The sequence below is a fragment of the Diabrotica virgifera genome, chromosome 3 (assembly GCF_917563875.1).
Source record: "Diabrotica virgifera virgifera chromosome 3, PGI_DIABVI_V3a".
In the NCBI taxonomy this organism is placed as follows: Eukaryota; Metazoa; Arthropoda; class Insecta; order Coleoptera; family Chrysomelidae; genus Diabrotica; species Diabrotica virgifera.
Window position 1 is genome coordinate 18,385,205 of NC_065445.1, and position 21,469 is coordinate 18,406,673.

A 21,469-nucleotide genomic window follows, 5' to 3' on the forward strand; every position below is an offset into this window, starting at 1 on the left:
TTAATATTTTAAAACTGCCTCAATCTATTCAGTTTCAACGCCACCACATATGAAATAATGCATCCAAATAATAAGCAAATATCTGTTAGGTTCCCACGTGACGTGCTGCGCGGCCGAACCAAATTTAGCGACGACAATCGGCATACCGGTTCTCTGTGTATCGTGTATTGCAGTACTATACATGTTACAAGTGATTTGCCACCAGACAGTCAATATGTGAACAAGTCGATTTAGAGTTCAGATGGTACCTACAGTCGGAAAAATGAAAGAATAGGGCTTTTCATTCACAGTCATTTGTTTCGAGCTTCTGTCATGTGTTACATAAAATTAATATATCTACGTCATACGTTACTGGTATCCACCATGATACAAACCGAAGACGTATGACGTAGATATATTAATATTATGTGACACATGACAGAAGCTCGAAACAAATGACAATTGATGAAAGGCCCTATACGCTGTGAGCTCGTACGTAGAGGGGATATTTACAAATTCGCGAACGCCAGTAGTGACAAGTTTGTAAACGTTGACCGGAAATTTGACATAAATGTCAAAGTGATTAATTTAAAATTAAAATTAAAAACATTAATTATAAACAATATTAGTTGGTCAAAGCTGTGGTATATATTTTTACCTTAAATATACTTACGTTTTAAATACTGAATTGAAGTTTTTTTAATGTTCCGTAATATCTAATTATAAATTAATATATTAATCTTACCGCCATCTATACGATAATTGTGAAAGTATCCGAAGTAAGAAATTCATATTTTATCAATAGAACGTCAAAATGATTAGCAAAATCTTAAAAAAATCGATTATAATTTAATTACTTTTTTGCGTTGTAAATATTAAGCGATAACAATTAAATAATAAATTTAAAAATTACCAGTGAAAGTTGATTAGTAATCCGCCAGGAGCGACACCAGCGAAGCTCACAGCGCATACCCATGAACGATCACATCAATCACTTATTTTGTATTTGCTGTCTTTTTCTATAACAAACGTTTGTTATTTATAGAAAAAGACAGCAAATACAAAATAAGTGATTGATGTGATCGTTTATGGGTATTCTTTCATTTTTCCGGCTGCAGAGCATATTACATGGAATATTTTGAACATCCATGTTTACATTCACATATGAAGGGCCACGGGAAAGACCGATCAGAGTCACATTGTGTTCATTTTATACAAATCCAATTTGAAAGTTTTAGTTTTGGTTCGGAAAATTAAATAAAACATTTTTAATTATAACGTACGGTGATCGTTATTGGACAAACGAAACCATGTTTGGGTTCTTTCCACGAAAAGCTAAAATATGGTGCCAATATTTAAATTTAGACCAAAAATGGACTCTGATCGTTCTTTCTCGTGGCCCTTCATATTCCATCTATTTTTCCTTGACGGATCACTTTTAAAGGGTTTTTACCCATATATTTTTATAATACATATTGTATTTTGGTGGTTAGCATGCTAGATCACGTAAGCAATGATGATGATTGGTCATCCAATCGAAAACTAGTTCTGTGATGTAGGCCTTTTTAGAGATTTTTAACTATTTATACCTTTTATAAAGGATCTTAGTCGCTTTTTAAAATATTAGTGCACAATATAAACTGCGCGTCATAGAAAACGGGCACCCTAAAAAATGGGTCATTTTTGATGTCGCGTATCTCCTAAACCTGTTGTCCGATTTAAATGATTTTTTGAATATTTTATAGCCCTATTCTTTTTCAATATCTTTGTAATACCATTTTTGCAAAACAGGTAAATTTTCATTGTATACCGGGTGTACGAATCAAACTGTGTTTTTTTCTCAAAGTTCGCAACACCCTGTGGATTATTCTAGCATTTATAAAATACTGAAATTTAAATTCAACTATAGCCTCAGGTTTTCTTAACATTCTGTTTTTTGATTCATTCGCTTATGTTGGATAATACAAAAGTTATGTACTTTAACAACTAGCTATGTTCTTCATCAGTACAGGGTGTTATAAGTCTAAAGTGTTTTAGGGACTAAATAAGTTCGACAAACTTTAAGGGGTAATTCTGCATTAAAAATAATGGCAGTTTGCTTTATAATCATATATCCGCAAAAGCTTCGTTTCCGAGATACGGGATGTTAAATTTTTTCTTACAAACTGATGATTTATTTATTGCTTTAAAACCGGTTAAGATATGCAAATGAAATTTGGTAGGTTTTAAGAGATGGTTATTGCGCATTTTTTGACATTCAACTAAGAATTTTATATTCACTATTGGAGCGCATACGGGTAATATGACCGATCATATTATTCGTATGTACGCCAATGGTGAATAAAAAATTCTTAATTGTATATCAAAAAATGTTCAAAAATTACGTCTTAAAACTCACCAAATTTCATTTGCATATCTCAACCGGTTTTAGGGCAATAAATAAATCGTCAGTTTTTAAGAAAAAATTCAACATCCTGTATGTCGGAAACGAAGCATTTGCGGACATATGTTTATAAAGCAACCGGTCATTATGTTTTCATGCAAAATTGCCCCTTAAAGTTTGTCGTACTTCTTTAGAAACACCCTGTACTGATAAAGAGCATGCCTAGTTGTTAAAGTACATAACTTTTGTATTATCCATCATAAATGAATGAATCAAAAAACATAATGTTAAGAAAACCTGAGGCTATAGTTTGGTTTTAATTTCAGTATTTTATAAATGCTAGAATATGCCACAGGGTGTTGCGAACTTTGAGAAAAAAACACAGTTTGATTCGTACACCCGGTATATAATGAAAATTTACCTGTTTTGCAAAAATATTAATACAGTGATGTTGACAAAGAATAGGGCTATAACATATTCAAAAAATCACTTAAATCGGACAACAGGTTTAGGAGATACGCGACATCAAAAATGACCCATTTTTTAGGGTGCCCGTTTTCTATGACGCGCAGTTTATTAGTACTAAAAACTGTTTACCTAAAAAAGTCATCCACTGTATCGGGATGATTCTTCAGCCCGTTCTCCTCCTGCAACACGTGGAAGGTAGGTTCCAGAAACGCTTGCAGCATATCCAGCAGACCTGGCACGCATATCGGATCTATTGCGTATTCGTCCACGAGTATACTACCGACATAGAGAAAACACGAATGTTGGTATAACGTATAGATCCTCACTATTTGTCCAACTAGGCTTTCTAAGAGTTCACGCACTTCTTGCGCGACGCACCGCAGCATGAAACGCACGGCACGACAACATCTCTCCATTATCCTAATGTCACTTTGGAATTTATCGAACGTGCGAGACAATACCGGCCACACTTCGAGAATTACCGGTTTACAAGGGTTTTCCACACCTGAAAGTATATTACATTTACAAAAACGTTTGTTGAATATTTAAAAGGACTTTTACTTTCTAAATGTAGAAAAAAATTATGTAAAAACATTCTTTAGTATCAGAAATTCCTTAAAAATACTGTCCTAAAATTTTATTAAGAAATTCGAAATAGAAACGAAGTTATAGCTGTATACGGTACCTACCTGAGCTAAAACCCACTTGTATAGAACGACGCGGGCGACGCTTGACCTGTGCAGCTGCACCTCGACAGTTTGGTTCTAAAAATTATAAAGCAAGTACGTGTATTATATTATTGAAAATTGGAAAAAATGCCTTGAACTGGTGGTCATTTAAAAGACATTCGAAGTAAGGAGACGCATCGGAATAAACATAATACTAAAAGACAATTTAAAGGTGATCAATTTACTGCAGAAAACAATTTTGAATTACTCAGTTTCTCGGCAAAAAATTAAAATTTTGTGATGCATTCCAAACATATTACGGGAATAAATATTGGACAAATAGTAACGAGTTGGTCGGAAAATATCGACGAAACTCAAGCCGATAGAAGGAGCAGCGAGTCATCAAAAGAGGGCAGAATGATGTAAAAAAGTTTTGACCGACCAATTATAGCTTTTGCTGGACAGTGAGGGTAGATATCCAACATACACCAGGAATCGCAGATTAAGAGGGAAAAAAGGGGACAATTTTATTCGATAAAATTGTAGTAAAAATACTTTAAACACGTTTTTCTCGAAATCGCATTTTTCAAAACTTTATAGGAGTTTTTCTCAAAATCTACTACACCAATCTCAGTAAACCAAATTTTTTTGATACTCTATACAATCATAATGTCCCATAATTATCAGTCATCGTGTCATGTCCCATAATTAATTGGACATTATCTAATGGGTGATAGAAGACATCAAAATATTAAGATTTAACCACAATCGCTTATATAAAATATGGCTCGTTACTGAGTTACAAGGTGTTTTATTTAAAAATTTAAAAACTATTTTTGCTCAATATTGTAAAACTATTCGACGTATCCTTTTCATACTTGACGGAAAGTGTAGATATTATACATCCTCTGAAATTATGATAAATAAACGTTTCTGGCTACTACCAGTGGCGTACGACAGGGGACGGCGAATGGTTGACCCTTCGCAAATTCTACGCCACTGGCGGAATTGCCATTTTGACGCAATTTTTCGATTGTACAATACTCTCTCTGTAAATAAAGTACTCTTCACTCGTAACCATAAAGTCATTGGTTTTCGAGATATTTGAAGTTAAACATGTAACGGCACACATATTTTGATTAATGTATTGTGCCGCCTAATTTTAAACTTCAAATATCTCGAAAACTAATGATTTTATCGTTAAAACTGAAGAGTACCTATAATATTCATTCTTAACGATAAAATCATTAGTTATCGAAATATTTGAAATTAAAAATTAAGTGGCACAATACATTAATTAAAATATCTGTGCTGTTACATGTTTAACTTCAAATATCTCGAAAACTAATGACTTTATCGTTACGAGTGAGGAGTACATTATTTACATAAAGAGTATTGGAGAATCGAAAAATTGCGCTAAAATGGCAATTCCAACAATGGCGTAGAATTTGGGAAGGGTCTACCATTCGCTGTCCCCTGTCGTACGCCACTGGTAGTAGCCAAAAACGTTTATTTATCATAATTTCATAGAGTGTATGATACCTACACTTTCTGCCAAGTATGAAAAGGATATGCCGAATAGTTTTAAAATACTGAGCAAAAGTAGTTTTTAAATTTTTAAATAAAACACCCTGTAACTCAATAAGGAGCCATATTTTATTTAAGCGAGTTTGGTTAAATCATATCATGTTGATGTCTTCTATCACACATTAGCTAATTTCCAATTAATTATGGGACACCCTGTATAAACAACCACTCAATAAACATCTAAAGTTAAAAAAAACCCACATTTTTAGTACGGGGAATTAGTAAATTTACCCCCAAAAGTTATAAGTCTCACGAATTAAATCTCATTGCAATTAAAAAAAATTGTTACGGAAAAGCAGAAAAGTGTCTCCCAAATTAAAATGCATTTTTTTGAAAGTCGCCCTCTGCAGTGGTGAAGAAGTACTAAAAGTACTAAAAAATACCACGAAACCTATTTAACAATGTAAAAAAATAAAAGAAAAGGAAATGTTTTTTCTTTAAAAATATTCAAAAATCATCTTTTTTCCAATTTAGAAAGTAAAAGTCCCATTAAGAAAATAAAAATCATACCCCATATATACAGAGTGGAACAAAAGTCTTGACAACGCCTAATTACCTCTTAAATGGATGGTCCGAATTATACAAAAACAGGGATACACCTATTTTGCAAAACGAAGATTTGAAATTTGAATTTTGTAACGTTGCCAGATTATAACATACGATTTCAACCATATATAAAACTTGGTATTTTGTCTAGCCACGAAGGTAATAAATTAAAAAAACTTCTTAGTGCCAAATAGTTTTGAAGTAAATCAGTAAATATAGAATGTTTTGATTTAATCACGTTGACATTAATTATTAAAAATAACTAAAGCAGACAATTGTTTTTGCGTTTTTAAATCTCTGCAATAAAAATGGTTTTTTAAAAGAACGAATTACTGTTTTAACCCTTTCACTCATGGCGTCTACAATTGTAGACATATTTTCAAATATCTGGCCTACCCACAATTGGCTTCGTTTTACAGTTGTGTGATATCGTCTACATCCACAGATATTCTGTAATAAGTACTATTACCTAGTTTACAATGACTTTTAGCATAGAGAAGCATCAATCTATAATAGCTATTTACATGGTGGTTACTGCGTTACACATTCTATTCAGGTAAGTTCTCATAATTCCATAAATATATCAAACATTATTGGTAATCCAGTCAATTTTATGTTTTTATTTGGAGAACAAGTATTATATTATTAGATGTATATAAAAATTTTCGTCATATATTTCTTGTAGTGTCTATAACAGGTCTATAAATGGTGTCTAAAATTGTAGACAATTGTATAAAAGGAAAGTTTTATTTTTTTTTAAATATTTTATTTGTTTCAGTAAATCATGTCTAGTAGGAAATTTTTAACGAAAAAAGAACTTCTTAAACAGCTAGAAAAGGGCCTTTTTGATACAGAAGGACTTGAAAGTGATTGTAGCGATAAAGATAACGTATGATCCAAAATTATTGTCACCATAGGTGGCTCTGAACGACAGAGATAGCTATACAGTGCAGGTCTATTATTAATTCAGATATACTTTTCAGTTTACGTCAAATTTGACAGATTTGTCAGTGTACGTACGTCGAATTAAAAACACTATAATTGAACATAAAAAGTAGCAGAGGAAGCAAAATTTTAACTTTATACGAATTAAAAGATCTTGAGATTGGGTATCTTTTCAACGTGTTTTCAATCTTTATTCTTTGTTTGGAAAAGTGATCATAACAACACTGAATATAGCCGCAGTTGGTCGTGACGTCACACTCCGGCAGATTAGAACAATACATACGTAATTTTTTGCACGGATAGCTTTGATCCCAATAATTATGGATCGCTCGTTATTATAATGTCAAGAGACATTGAAGACCTGATGATATGGAGGATATAATTGAATAACCAGATAATTTCCATGATGATATCGAGGAAAGATTTTTTCTTCTTTTATGAAAAATGAGGAAAGAATTAAGGATGAAGAACATCCAACTCCAAATTCTGAAAATTCTTATAGAAATATGGATATATCCCAAACAAATGAAATCATGTGAATGCAAGAGACATCAGGTTTCAAACCAGAAGTTTGTTCTTAGAAGCACAATCAGTTCAAAACCTGTCGCTGTTTTTTTTTAATTTCCATAAAAACAAAATAGTTACATTTTATATTATTTACTCACATTTTCTTAAAATTTTTTACCGTATTTTAATTTTTCAATAAATACTATTTATTTATAAAAATAATTTATTTTATTGACTACCAAAGTCTACAATTGTAGACATTATTTTTTTCATATATGTACTAGGGGAGCAAATTTGAAAAAACAATTCAGGGGTGTTAAGTATCATATTTTAGCAAGATATTACCCAAAAAATAATTTTTATCTGTGTAAACAAAAACTTGTGAGTGAAAGGGTTAATGATGCAGGGCTGCGGCGATAGAAAAGGATCTTATAGTGAAGTAGCCAAGTTGTTCAATGATAATTTCCAAACCATTCTCATAATCATAGTAGTTCCAAATGCCGAAAATGAGGTCATGAATTTTTAAAAGCGCATATTGTTCGTACACTTCGGAGTTACTTTCCTACTTAAGGGTTTTGGCATCGCTGATTACGAATCTGACATTTTTTTTAAACAAAATGACAGATCCAATATGGCGGAAAGAAATTCGAAAATTTTATTTTAAACTCAATTTTTTGAAATCTTGTATTATAGGGGACTTTTGAAATTGCTGATTACGAATACAACTTATTTTTGAAGTACAATATGTATTCAGAACCTATTACTTATATACAAAGGCCAATACATACTCAACAACCGCCAGAATCATCTAATATGCGGCATTTCACACTTTTGTATTCAAACAACTGCCAGCAACGCAAAGGCAGTTAAAGGCAGCTAAACCAATGTAATTATATACCTTCGTACCGTACATTTTGAAATTAATAAACTTTAATCGCAGAATTATGTAATTTTTGAAAGGTTTTTTACAAAGTTTTGATTTCAAGTATATTTTTAATCAAACATGAATAACCATTTTCAATTTGCTAGCTTGTTAGTCTTTTTACATTTTTAATGTTTATTCATTAACAAATTTTATACATTTATTCTTATAAAATCTTAAATCAACTTACCTTACATTAATGCATACTTGAAAAAGAAGAATATGCTTTACAGCGATAAAATTGATGAACTACAAAACGTTTTACAGCGTTTTCAATATACGCGTTCTTTTTTACTTTCACTGCCGCGGCATGCCGGCCAAAATTACTTCGTACATGGCTAGCTTGTCCGTGAGCTATGAATAAGAATACGTAAACATGACAATCCATAGATAGGGACTTTTTTACCTCATGACCACGTTTTCAGCATTTGGAAACACTGTGTGACGATACAAAGAAGTTCAAAGCGTTTTGAGGAAACTGGACGAGTAAAAAATGGTATTCGAAAAGGTAAATCAAAAATTGTTATAAATTACAATAAAACTTTAGATTTAATGCAGAGTTTCATTGAAGCTCCACATACAGTCTATAAATATGTAATATATATGTATTTTATATTTTGTACCAGACAGAATCCTAACACTGGTTATTGTAATTTTAGCATTTGATTTTGCTGTACCGGAGACCTGATGATGCTTTGTAAATTATAGAAAGTGAAACCAGTGCCTGTGGTAAAATAAAGTGATTGTATGTAAGTCCATTCATTTATTCCATTTTCCAAAATTTGAAATGAACTCACACAGACAACATATTTATTTGATATTTTGTTTTATTTGACACAAGTTTGTGTTTTGTTTATGTTTTGTCTGTTTAGTGAAAAACTGCCGCTATACTACACAATTTCGTAATACAAAATTTAAGATTGAACCTGTTGATTACTTACCTTCCGGAATATGTACATTAACATATCTAAGCACCGCACTAAGTCTATCTAGCCACATTACTGGATCCGTTTGGGCTCCTTTCACCGGATGAACATCCTGTTCTATTATTTGACATATCGGATTAAGCTGCATAGAACATAATTCCCGTAAAGCCGTCGTCAACTCCTCGTGCGGCATTCGACCTATTATCGAAGCCACTCCTCGCAGAAGACCCAAGGTTGCTGTGTTGGTGATGGCGAAGGAATCAGCTTGGTGAAGAAGCTAATAAAAATCAGTTTAGTATAAATATAATAGTATAAATATAAAATAGAAATAGAAAAGGGTGTTGAATATAACAAGCCATTAGTCCTGATATTTGTTGACTACGAAAAAGCTTTCGACACCATAAGTTATCAAAAAATGTTAAAAGCCTTAGTGCTGTACTCTGTACTACGGAGTGCCGTATAGATAATCGCTATATAAACATGATCAAGTTTTTTGTTATTTCTCAATTATTTCCCAATTATTTTGAATAGTTTCTTGACATTAACATGACCGAGATGAAAGTCACATCTGAGAACGGACCTGATTAGCCCATAAGCATAGCAATTAGGTACCTACCCATGTGTCTAGTACAGTGGCGCTTACTGTATGTATATAAAAAAATCATTTTTTTTTAAATACAAGACTTATGTAACCCATTAAATGACCTTATGTAACCCGTTAAATGACCTTAATATATTCATTATGTACCTGTAAGAGTATTGGGACGTGTCTTGGCATATGATCGTTACAACTGGCACAGATGTTTTGAAGGGCCACAGCCGCAGCAGCTCCTACTCCAGGTTGAGGCAAACAACACACTAAAAAGTTCAAAACTGGATCCAGCGTGTTTGGATGCCTCTCTATCCATTCACAAAGTTCTCCTAGCAAAAGCACCGACGTGTATTTTACGGCTACATGTGTATTTTCTGGAACATTTAATATTGCTTCTACGACCTGAGGTACCACTTCACTTTCACCACTAAAACACAAAAAGTTAATTTAGGACAATACGTTTGTATATACAGTCGACTCAAAAATGTCTAGACCAACAAAAAGATCTTTTCGTCGAATTTATAGATTATGAGAAAGCTTTCGACAAAGTTAATGTTACTCCATAACATTCGCATGGAATGTTTTAAGTGGAAAGGACTCCATAAAAGTGATATTAACATCGTGAGAAATTTCTATTGCAACCAACAGGTTCTGGTACTATTTGATGGAAATAGCACGGATGTGCAACAGATAAGTGAAGGAGTGAGAAAAGTTTGTGTACTTTCACCATTACTATTTAATATATATTCCGAAGAGGTATTTACACAAGCACTTGCTAACTGTACAGAAGGGATGAAGATAAATGGTGAAAATATACATAACATTTGTTATGCCGACGATACAGTAATTATTACTGAAAGTGAGAAAGACCTGCAGACGCTACTAAACACAATTTATAATACTGGGGAACAATTTGGTTTAACAATAAATATAAAGAAAACAAAAACCATGGTTTTCAATAAGAGGGGTAAAGTCATAAGAAAGATCCAAATAAAAGATGATAAAGAATGTAGCAATCAAGAGCAGCCTTTTTGAAGATGAGGTGTTATAATATTCCATTAAGATTTAAAAAGTTACTTACGGTATTACGTTTTTTGCAACAGCTTGCATTACAAACAGAGCTGCCTCGGTGGAATCCCACATAACTCCTGGACCTTGTATATTAATAAACATTTGTTTGAAACAGGCACTACTGCCCACTATGAAAACTACATCTCGTATTAATTCTGCTACCTACAAAAAGTAACAACATTTAAATAAACGAATTAAAAAACTTATTAATTAAGGAAATTTCTTATTCTCTCCTCTTACACACAAATATGAAGTACGGTAAATGAATTACCTTCAATCTAAAATCTTTAAATTCATCTCCATCTTCTAACAACCCTTCGCTATCTGGCTCCATTTGACAATGCCTACATAGTGCTGTTATTAATCGTTCTACATAGGGTCGGAATAGTTCTGTCTTTTCTTTGTTATTTTTTTGGTATAATTCTTCACTTAAAACATACCAAAGGTTAAAAGTGATTTCTGCTACCTAAAAATATGAACAGTAAATATAATAATCAATATTAATTGTACAAGAAGATATTCTTATATTACACCAAAAAATTATTGTAATAATTATATTGCATTGGTAAGGTGACAAGTATTAGAAACAATTCTGCACAGGGTTATAGACAACATTAATATGTCAAAGTATATTAGTAAATCAAAACTACGTTGACCTATTTAGAATATACTAATGTTGTCTATCATATACTCTGTGCAGATTGCAACTTATGCTGTATTGGTCAGACTAGCAGCTCTTTTCAAGGTTGACTAACTACTCACAAAATCCTCTTGTGCCCTTTCACAACATGCCATTTCAACTAAACATCAAATCGACTTCAAAAATGTCAAAATACTGGTCAAACAACAATATTATCATAAAAGATTCCTCCTTGAAATGTGCCATATTCTCAAACATCCATCTGTCCTAAATAAAAGAAATGACATCGATAATTTGAGCCAGATTTATCCCTCTTCTTTCATACACAAGAGATAAGAATCACATTTACGTTTATTTATTAACACAAAATAGTTTGCATTTTTTATAATATTAATATTTTATTAGGTACACTTACCTCATAGTCATGGTGTCCAACACACATTAAAACTAGATCTAAAATTTTAATAGCATAGTGCATCTGTTTTGTATTACTATTAGCTATAATTTTTTCTAAAAATGATTCTGCCAGTTCTGTAAACAGTCTACAGTAGTCCATAGATTTTCCTTGATCCTCATTCGCAACAGAAAGGTGATAAGGTACATCTAGGTTGATAATATTATTGAAGAGGTAATTTTCCAAACCGAGTTGGTTATTGTTGTTTTCAAGACTTAGTAAAAGAGTACAAATGCAGTCAGTGGCAGCCTCATGGAAGGCAGCTAAAAAAAGATTTATTTATTTATTTGCTTAATCAATTCAAAATTAATATATAAACTTATGTAGGTATGAACACTAGGTTTGTATGGGACAGTGTAAACGCACAGTCAACATTATATTAACATATATTATAAGTACTTAAATATAAACACAAAATACTTTAATATTATAAAAAATTTTACCTGATATGGTATGTTTATCATTTTGAGGCTTGAAGTTGAGTATCTCGAATGCTCTGTTAATAACAATACTATCAGAAAGATCATTCAGACTAATAGCTCCTACTGAGATCCAGGACGTAAAGCAGCGTAATACTTTTACATTGAACTGAACATGCTCTTGCCAATTAGTTTCGTAGAGTTTAGAACAATGTTTTAAAAATTCATTCACTGTTGGAGCAGAAATTTTCATCTCTTCTAACACATCTATTCTTCTGTTTTCACCTAGCCTGTAAAATATATTTTTGAAAAATCGTACAAGAATATAACTGGTAGATTATTCATCTAGTTTCTAGTTGCCATTCTGGTACATCAATTATTTACATTATTTTTAACTTGAAAAGGAATTTTTTATATATGTAGACATAGTAGATTTTAAAGTATATTTCACGAATTTGTGACTATTTTGATTAGAAGAGCAAACAAAATTGGCAGATCAAAGACGAGTTCCAAAAACATTTGACAGAGAAATGGGACAACCATGTGAAGCAACAAGAACAGCAAAGACATGGGCCATCTGTGGAAACTACATGAAATCCTAAGAAATGACAGGAAACCAATGCCACCTCTACATGGAGAAAACGGCATAGTATACACCAGGGGTCACCAATTAGCGGACCGCGGTCCGCATCCGGACAGTGGGCTAGTTTTGTGCGGACCGCCATTAAATTCAGAATCAAGTGTTTGGCAATTTTGAAAATGTTTGGTCATGAAATTGTGTACTATGTTTGACTCAACTTATGTGTGCGAAGCCGCTTTGTCAAGAATGAACTTTATTAAAAATCGGTACATAACAATAGGGCTTTTCATTCACAGTCATTTGTTTCGAGCTTCTGTCATATTTCGTATAATCCGTGTATAATGTTAATATACACAGATTATACAACATATGACAGAAGCTCGAAACAAATGACAATCGATGAAAAGCCCTATACACAATGAATTTATATTTTATTTACTGTAAGTACTTACCAGAAAAGTAGTCAATTCTACAGGGCCAAAAAACAATCAGATATTAATAGTTTTCCTTTCCACATATATGTTGTGAGACCGCTCCCGAATGAAAAAATTTCTGATTCGGTTTCTTTGCGGATTCCTGTTCAAGAATGTCCCCTTTAAACAAATCAGAGGGGGCCCGGGGTGCCGGGCAAAACAATTATTTTAAACAAATTCAAAATTACCTTTTTGCCACGAAAAATGTATTTTTAGGTGCTTCTAAACAAAAAAGGTCTTGTCATTTTTCTCGAAAGTTCATAGTTTTCTAGTGATAAGCGATTTAAAATCTGAAAAATGTGAAAATACGCATTTTCGAGGCTTGAAAACTCATATGTAAATTATTAGATTTCAGGTTGCCAAGTACCTAAATTGAGGTTTATACATTCAGTTTTAAGATTCTTATGTGTAGTCGGGGCTTATTTCAATATAGACCATTGTTTTTTAATTGTTAATTATGTGCCTCCACTCGACTTTAAAGCCACCGCGCGTCGCACTTTATGGTGCGTCTCTGTCGCACTTATACTTATTATACATACTTATGTGAAAAATTCCCAAAAATACTTGATATTTATTAAATCTTTGTAATTTATTAATAACATTGTTTTTTTAATGTTGTTCTGAAGCTATTTCCTTGTGGCATTTTTATAATTACGTATTTTTTATGGGAAATAAGCCACAATTTTATTAAAAAATGAATTTATTAACGTTTCGAAGCCCAAATCGGGTTTCGTTGTCAAAATACAAAATACTATTAAAATAAAACCAACATGTTGTTGCTAAGTAAAAAAATTCTTCTAATAATTTATTTAATCTGACTCATTTATATTGGCAATTCAGACGTATATTATACATTTTAAAGTAGAAGACTTTAAAATGATATCGCCAATATTTATGAGTTGCGTTCCTGGGACGACTTTACTAAAAGATAGTTCATTCGATTACATGAAATCAATCCCAACTCAAGAATATCCGTCGCAAAAAAAAATCATAGCATGTGATCTGTCTTTAAAAAGACAACCAAATGCAACGATGACAGTAAAATTCTCGCGTTAGAGATTCCATAGTAAATCACGAGGGAAAACCAGGAAAAAACCTCGTGATACTATCCCGACATCGTAAGTATTTGGTCTTACATTTAATCTACCTTCAAAAAAATCTACCTTCGAAACGTTAATAAATTCATTTTTTAGTAAAATTGTGGCTTATTTCCCATAAAAAATACGTAATTGTTTTTTTAATAATTTATTTATTTATTCAATTAATTATTCTCAATGTGCTAATTAAATAAGCCAATAAAAACAAAGCTAAATTAAAATAAGCCCTGACAACCGCCAAAATACTAATTTACACATGAGTTTTCAAGCTTTGAAAATGATTCTTTTTGCATTTTTTAGATTTTAAATCGCTTAAAATCGCAAGTTTTGAGAAAAATGACAAGATTTTTTTTGTTTTGGGGTAAAAAGGATAAAAACATATTTTTGAGGGCAAAAAGGTGATGTTTTGGATTTGTTAAAAAAAATTGTTAAACAATTTCTGCCCAAAAATTTTGTACGGCACCCTTCTGATTAGTTTATAGGGCAGGGGTGGCCAAACTGCGGCTCACGAGCCACATGCGGCTCTTTGAAGGATTACTTGTGGCTCTCGATTGTACCCGAGTTATTTTTCAATTTTGTATTAGATATGATTTAAAAAAATTATTATCGTTCCATAATATGTGTTTCAAAATGTCTTTTAATTTACTGACAACAAACATGAAAGACTTTGTAACAAATTCCATTTCCATCCAAGATAAGAATGATATGACACATCGAAAACTGCGCTAACGAACATTACATAAGAGTGGCGCAATGTAAAAGTCAGTAATCAACCGAATCCAGACCGATTTTTGTATAACTCTTGCTACAGATGTAATTTGTAATTTGTATTAGGTACACATTTTGCATTTAAGTCATTTTACTCGACTTAAAAAAAATTTTTACCATATTATACTAGAAAAACTTAACGAGTAGGTATATAAAAAAGCCGGAAGGAATATTGACCGAACTCCAAAATAGATTTGAAGACTTAAAATATGTTAAATCGTCTCTTCATCTTTTTCCGGATTCATTTGAAATGAACATAGTTCATAAGGTGAATTTTTTATTACTACCAATATATGACCCAAACAACAACTGGAGAATTAAAATTAATAGAGACGCAAGAAGATCAAGCTCGAAAATAAAACTATAAGTCGACGCTGAATACCGAATTTTGGAAATTTGTACCAGAATCCAAGAAGGTACCCTAAAAAAGAATGCTTGTCGAATTATTTCCATATTAGGAACAACGTACTTGTGTGGACCATTTTATTCCATTTTATAATTCGTGAAATCCTAACACCGATCAATATTACCTAACCAGCATCTAAAAGAATTACTAAGAAGTCACATATTAATCACCAAATTCTAAAGAATTATCAAAAGAAGGAAAACAAAAATGTAATTAAGTTTAAATATTTCGTAATTGTATTTCGGTTTTCAGTAAGTAAAAGTTCTGTTAAAAAAATTGTAAATACCTTCTATACATAGATACTTTTTGAATAAGTATTTTATTGCGGCTCGCGAAAAACTTCAACTTGTGAAAAGTGGCTCTGACTATTAAGAAGCTTGGCCACCCCTGTTATAGGGGATAATTTTTAACAAGAATCCGTTAAGAAACCGAATTAGCACAACCAGACACAGGTGGCATTAAATCCGGGCCCCGGAAGTGTCATAGGTTGTCGAAACGGACCCTCAGGGAATCTAATTGGTGACCCCTGGTATACACCACCGAAGACAAGGCCAGAGTCATGATAACCACCCTATAAAGCCAGAAAAACCTCACTTTGCAAAAAAAAAACATCTGGACCGGATGAAATAACCAACTAAAAATACCTCACAGTGAAAGCAGTTGTTTATCTCACCAACATAATAAACACACTGCTGAGATTCAGAACATAAGATTCCCTAATCAATGGAAGGAAGCCCATGTGATCACAATCCACAAACCTGGAAAAAACCCGAATTTTTCCACAGAACTACAGGCCAATAAGCTTACTCCCTGCAGCAAAATTGCTGAATTGCGGACCGCTGCCAGAGGGTGAGATTTGCAGCTGTTGAATCAGAGAGAGGATGCTTGCGCATAGGAGTTCCTCAGGGCTCTGTGTTGGATCCCTTATTATCCTTGATATACATCAATGATTTACCACTTTCATGTCAAACTGCGCATTTCACTCTCTTTGCAGATGACACAACAATCTCATCCTGCAGTAAGGATTTGGTAACAGCAGTGGGGAGTTCGTGGGGTTCAGTGTCGGAGGCAGAACAATGGTTCCATTCTAATAGGCTGTTTCTCAATACAACCAAAACACAGTCCTTACTTTTTTCAACTAGAAATATTCCTGATGAACTGGACAATGCATCCTGTGCTAAATTTCTTGGTGTTCTGCTGGACCCTGGTCTGATATGGGATGCTCATACCACCTCTTTAGTGGCAAAGCTATCATCAAATATTTTTGCTTCGTGGACTTTCATCCTGTGTTTCCGCTTCCATACTAAAGCAGGCATATTTTTCTTTGTGTCACTCACATATCTCCTATGCTATTCTCGCATGGGGCCATAGTGCAGGAGCGAAGGATGTATTCAGACTGCAGAGAAGGGCCATTCGCATTGTCGCAGGCTTGCCATATAGAGCCGATTGCAGACAAGTTTTTATAGATTGGAAAATATTAACATTACCTTGCCAGTATATATATGATAATCTTATATATGTAAAATGCAATATGCATAAATTCCAGACTCATGAACAGATTCATAATATTAACACACGCTTTAGAGGGAACCTTGCCCCAAAGTTTCGTAGGCTGGAGAGGTGCAGAGATGGCCCATCATGTCTGGCTATACATTTCTTTAATAAATTACCCCTAATAATTCGAGAACTGCCCTTAGATACATACAAAATAAAAATCAAAGAACTTCTTTTGGTGGGTGCTTACTATTCTCAGGAGGAATATCTCGGGGCTACCCTGTTGTGATAGTCCTACAGCTCTCTTAAATGTTCTGTGTGCTCTTGTGTTTTCATGCTAATATCCTAACTTTGTGTTAAGTATTTAGACTAGGTGATAAAATTTTATAGATTTTACTTATTAAGTGTTAGCTTGCCAATGTATTTCAATGATGCATTTTAACAGACTTTGACTTATGTAAATACTTTGTATATTGACATCAATAAACTGAATTGAATTGAACTGAAAGAGTGATACCCTCAAGGCTCGAAGAGAAAACAGCAAAACTATAGGTTCTGCCATAAGCCCAATTCGGATTTAGAGAGAAATACAAGCTAGCACCAGGTACCCAGGCTCACAGAATACATCACAGAAGGCTTCAATAATAGACAGTAAACCAGATTAGTCTTCCTAGACATAAGCAAAGCATTCGACAGGATTTGGCGCAAAGGGCTAATATACAAAACTGAAGAACTATGGTTACAACAATGTCATGACAGAGCTACTCTCCTCATACCTTGCAAACATATACACAGCTGATGTTTCCAGAACACCACGACTATGATCTGCCTTTGGGAGTGTTCAAGTATTACGTAAAGCAATTTTGGAAGATTTTTGACCCCCTCCCCCTGGTAACGCACTGTAATGGGAGTTTAACTATTATGTAACGCAATTTTTGAAGATTTTTGACCCCCCCCCCCCAACTTGCGTTACATAATACTTGAACGGTCCCTTTACGCTGATAGCACATCAATAGTGGCCAAACACATAAACCAAGACATTGGAACTGGAAACCTTCGTAAGGTTTCCAGTCGAGTTTCCCAAGTAAATTATGTCCACCATACGTAAAAGTTGCCAAAAAACAGATTTTTCAATATCTTAATTTATTTCAAAACCTGCTCAGCCATATCCCAAATTTATATATTTCCTCTAAGTGCAAAGGATTTTGTTGTTCCTTAAAACAAGATAATGTTGAATATAAAAGATTTACATTCTTAATCCATTCGCTGCTGATCATGTGGCAGCGCTTGATGTGGTTACTTCAGTCAGGGGACATTTACGTGCCAGTGAGTGATATGGTAACTTCAGTTAAGTGCAGTTAAACAAACTGGCTCATAACCAAACTCCATCCTCTTCGATCGGTAGAGAATGGATTAAAACCAAAAGTTGTACAATACTCTAATATTGATTATTTACTAACATATATTTAGCTCATATTTAAACAACCTTCTCAAAGAAACTTGTAGGGACCAAATGGGGTGCAAATCCACAGGTCTAAAAGTAACAGCTGAGGCCTTGTCTTTCTCGGTAGGGGAATATGTCTATCCCATGTGGGGTAGATGTAGACATGCCCAACAAGTCACCACTGCATTAAATGAAACTTATAGAACAGGGGTGGCCAAACTGTGGCTCGCGAGCCACATGTGTCTCTTTGAAGGATTATTTGTGGCTCTCAATAAATGTACCTAAATTACTTTTAATTTTTGTTTTTCAAAATGTCTTAAATTAGTAACAAGAAATGTAAAAGACTAAGTGTAGCATCCGTCCATTGACAAGCAGACCCCTTATCACTGTTGCTATTCACTTTGACCTTAGAATATGTAATAAGTGAAATATCATCTGATCTGACTAGACAGGGAATTGGTGAATCGCTGATCAAAACTATTGTTTGCATTTGCTGATGATCTAGGTGCAGTCGCTTATTCTACAAGAGACGTGAGAGAGGTGTTTTCACAACTCAAGGAAGAACCAGGACGTCTGGGCCTTCGAATAAATGAAGAGAAGACGAAATACATGCTAGTAACCAAAAATCCAAAACCAAGAGTTAGGCAGAACACAATTAATGCCCACAACTTCTAAGAAGTAAAAGAATTTAAATATCTAGAGGCGATAATCGCAAATGACAACCACATATAAAAAGAGATAGCTGCGGGGAATAGAGCATTATACTCCCTATCATCATTATTAAGATCTAAGTTACTAAATTGAGATTGTATAAGCCAATTATTATTCGCTCAATGGTTACACATGGAAGTGAAACATGGACTCTCCATCAGCAGGAAATAAGTATGCTGTTGGTTTTTGAAACGAAAATTCTCAGAATCGTCAGAGATATAAAATCTAAGATAAGATGGGCAGGTTATGTGGTAAGATTAGAGGAAGACTGAAGAGTGTTAAAGACAGTATTTTTTTGAGAGACAGTTAAGATCAGTAGGCCGTTCCAGAAAAAGATAGAAGGATGATGAAGAATCAAAGTATCCTGAAATAGTAAAGGCTGCTTGTACAATTATTTGCATATTTGAAATAACGATCGGAACCATTTTATTTCACTTTAAAATTCGTGAAATCCAAAAACTGAGAGAAAAATTTAATACTTTTTTTAAACTTATTAAATAATTGTTTAATTGTGGCTCGTAAAAAAATTCGAATTTTGAAAAATGGCTCGGACTATCAAGGAGCTTGGCCACCTCTGTTATAGAATAACTACTGGCTGTATGAAATCCACTGTACTACTCCTACTGTACCAGGCAGCTGGACTCACATCACCAGAAGACTGTAGATGCACCTTGTGCAATATGTGGAGAGGTTCAGGTAAACTTTTGATGAAAGACACCAATTATACCAGTTTGACACCAAACCGCCAGGAACCAACCGGTTTAAATGGAGGAAAATGTTTTTGAGAAACATCAGTATCAAACCTCCCGAACTGTTTCCTATACACCCAAAACCACTTAATGGAATGAACCTGGACTGGAAAATAACTGGCAGACACACAACCGCATATGCACTGGAGCTGTCCCTATACAACAGAACCTTATTAAATTGGATATAAAGACAGATAACAATGCACTTTATGAATGAGGGGAAATACAGAATGTGGAGCACCAGAGAGTATGCAGACTTTGCCCATCACAGTGCACCCTCAATGATTTATGGCTATAATTTGTTTTTAAACCAAGAGGAATGATTCAACTTTAGCGCACTGTAATGCTTGTTTGTAATTGGTCCAACCACAGGCAATTTTACTCCACTGTTATAAAATTTTGACACTAATGACATTTTCATATTTTGACACATTGGCATTTCATAGGTTAATTAAGTTATATCGGCTTTTTTGTGTTTTCTGTGTTATTCCTTTAATTTTTAGATTTTTAGTATGCTTTTATATAGAAAGCAGTTGTTTTTAGAACTCTTTAGCGACATATTAATATAATATAATATAATATTTATAGATTACCGTTGAGGGCCTACATGATCAACCAAAAAAGAAGATGTATTTGGTGATATTTCAAGTGACTTTCTTGGGTGTGAATCTGTCTTTTTAGTTTACTCCTCTTAGTTAAAAAATAAACTATAGTAAATACAAAGGGTGTAGACATAGCCTGATACTAAGCAGAAAAACTGTAGACTCGAAACGAGACGATCTAGACTCGAAAAAGTAAGAAAAGTAAGCTCATATTGTGATCAAACAAGTAAGTAACACATAACACTTTACCTATATTTCAGCTAATAAATACTTATCACAGTTGAGTTATTACCTGACAGATCTACTTTCCAATTCTTCAGGTAACACAGTCAAAATTTCTAGCAATGGCCATATATTAGTTTGGGAGAATCTATTGATTAGGTCTAACGTAGGATTCTGCCAGGATGGCATTTGTAGGGCTAAATCTGCCAAAGCAACACACAATTGTGTCACTATAACAGTGTTAGTTGCTTCGTTAATTTGGCCAATATGTTCAAGTAATGAATCTCTTAATGACGTGTGCACTTCTAGAGGAAGTTCGTGGAAAGACTGGTGGATTTTCGTCCTCATAGTTTGAGCAGCAAAGTAACATGATTCCAAGTCCCTTTTTAAATGTAATAATTCGTCTGCTACAGTCCAGGCATGGACCTAAAACGAGAAGTTAGTATACTGATGATGTTTTAAAAAGTTCTTGATACTTACGGATTTTTGGAGTTCCAAAAGCCATTTAGAAGCCCTTTCCTTCTCACTGCTGTTAGGGTTATTGTACAACGCTGAAACTGCCGATATCACCAGATCTAAATCTGGTTTCTGATCCATAATAATAAAATTCAACTATAAAATTATTAAAAAGTGTACAAAATTATTGCATTGGTTAAAAAATGCATTATTTTTAAATATAAATAGTCAAAACCTCAAAATCCGAATATTCACAGTTTAGAAGAATACCGGTAATGTAGTGATCTACTGTTTTCTTTTCTTAATGACGTTGACGTTGACATTGAATGTTTTTAAAAAGTCCTGTCGACTTTCAAAAAT

At 33.5% G+C, this 21,469-nt stretch overlaps 1 protein-coding gene across 2 annotated transcripts in view; it reads right to left on the reverse strand.

Annotated features, from left to right (window-relative positions):
- LOC114328602 (transportin-3) overlaps nucleotides 1-21,396 on the reverse strand; it is a 30,545-nt gene extending 9,149 nt beyond the window's left edge. Inside the window, exons 1-10 of one of the 2 annotated variants that reach the window (XM_028277494.2) lie at nucleotides 21,134-21,396; nucleotides 20,724-21,079; nucleotides 12,132-12,397; nucleotides 11,650-11,951; nucleotides 10,866-11,060; nucleotides 10,605-10,756; nucleotides 9,680-9,950; nucleotides 8,947-9,208; nucleotides 3,520-3,594; nucleotides 2,960-3,335 (exon numbers count right to left, since the gene is read on the reverse strand). In XM_028277494.2, the coding sequence (XP_028133295.2) occupies nucleotides 2,960-3,335; nucleotides 3,520-3,594; nucleotides 8,947-9,208; nucleotides 9,680-9,950; nucleotides 10,605-10,756; nucleotides 10,866-11,060; nucleotides 11,650-11,951; nucleotides 12,132-12,397; nucleotides 20,724-21,079; nucleotides 21,134-21,250 (2,372 nt within the window). In that variant the 5' untranslated portion in view covers nucleotides 21,251-21,396. The remainder of the gene's footprint in view (nucleotides 1-2,959; nucleotides 3,336-3,519; nucleotides 3,595-8,946; nucleotides 9,209-9,679; nucleotides 9,951-10,604; nucleotides 10,757-10,865; nucleotides 11,061-11,649; nucleotides 11,952-12,131; nucleotides 12,398-20,723; nucleotides 21,080-21,133) is intronic. The other variant, XM_028277502.2, reaches the window with a different exon arrangement.
- Nucleotides 21,397-21,469: the final 73 nt, after the last annotated feature.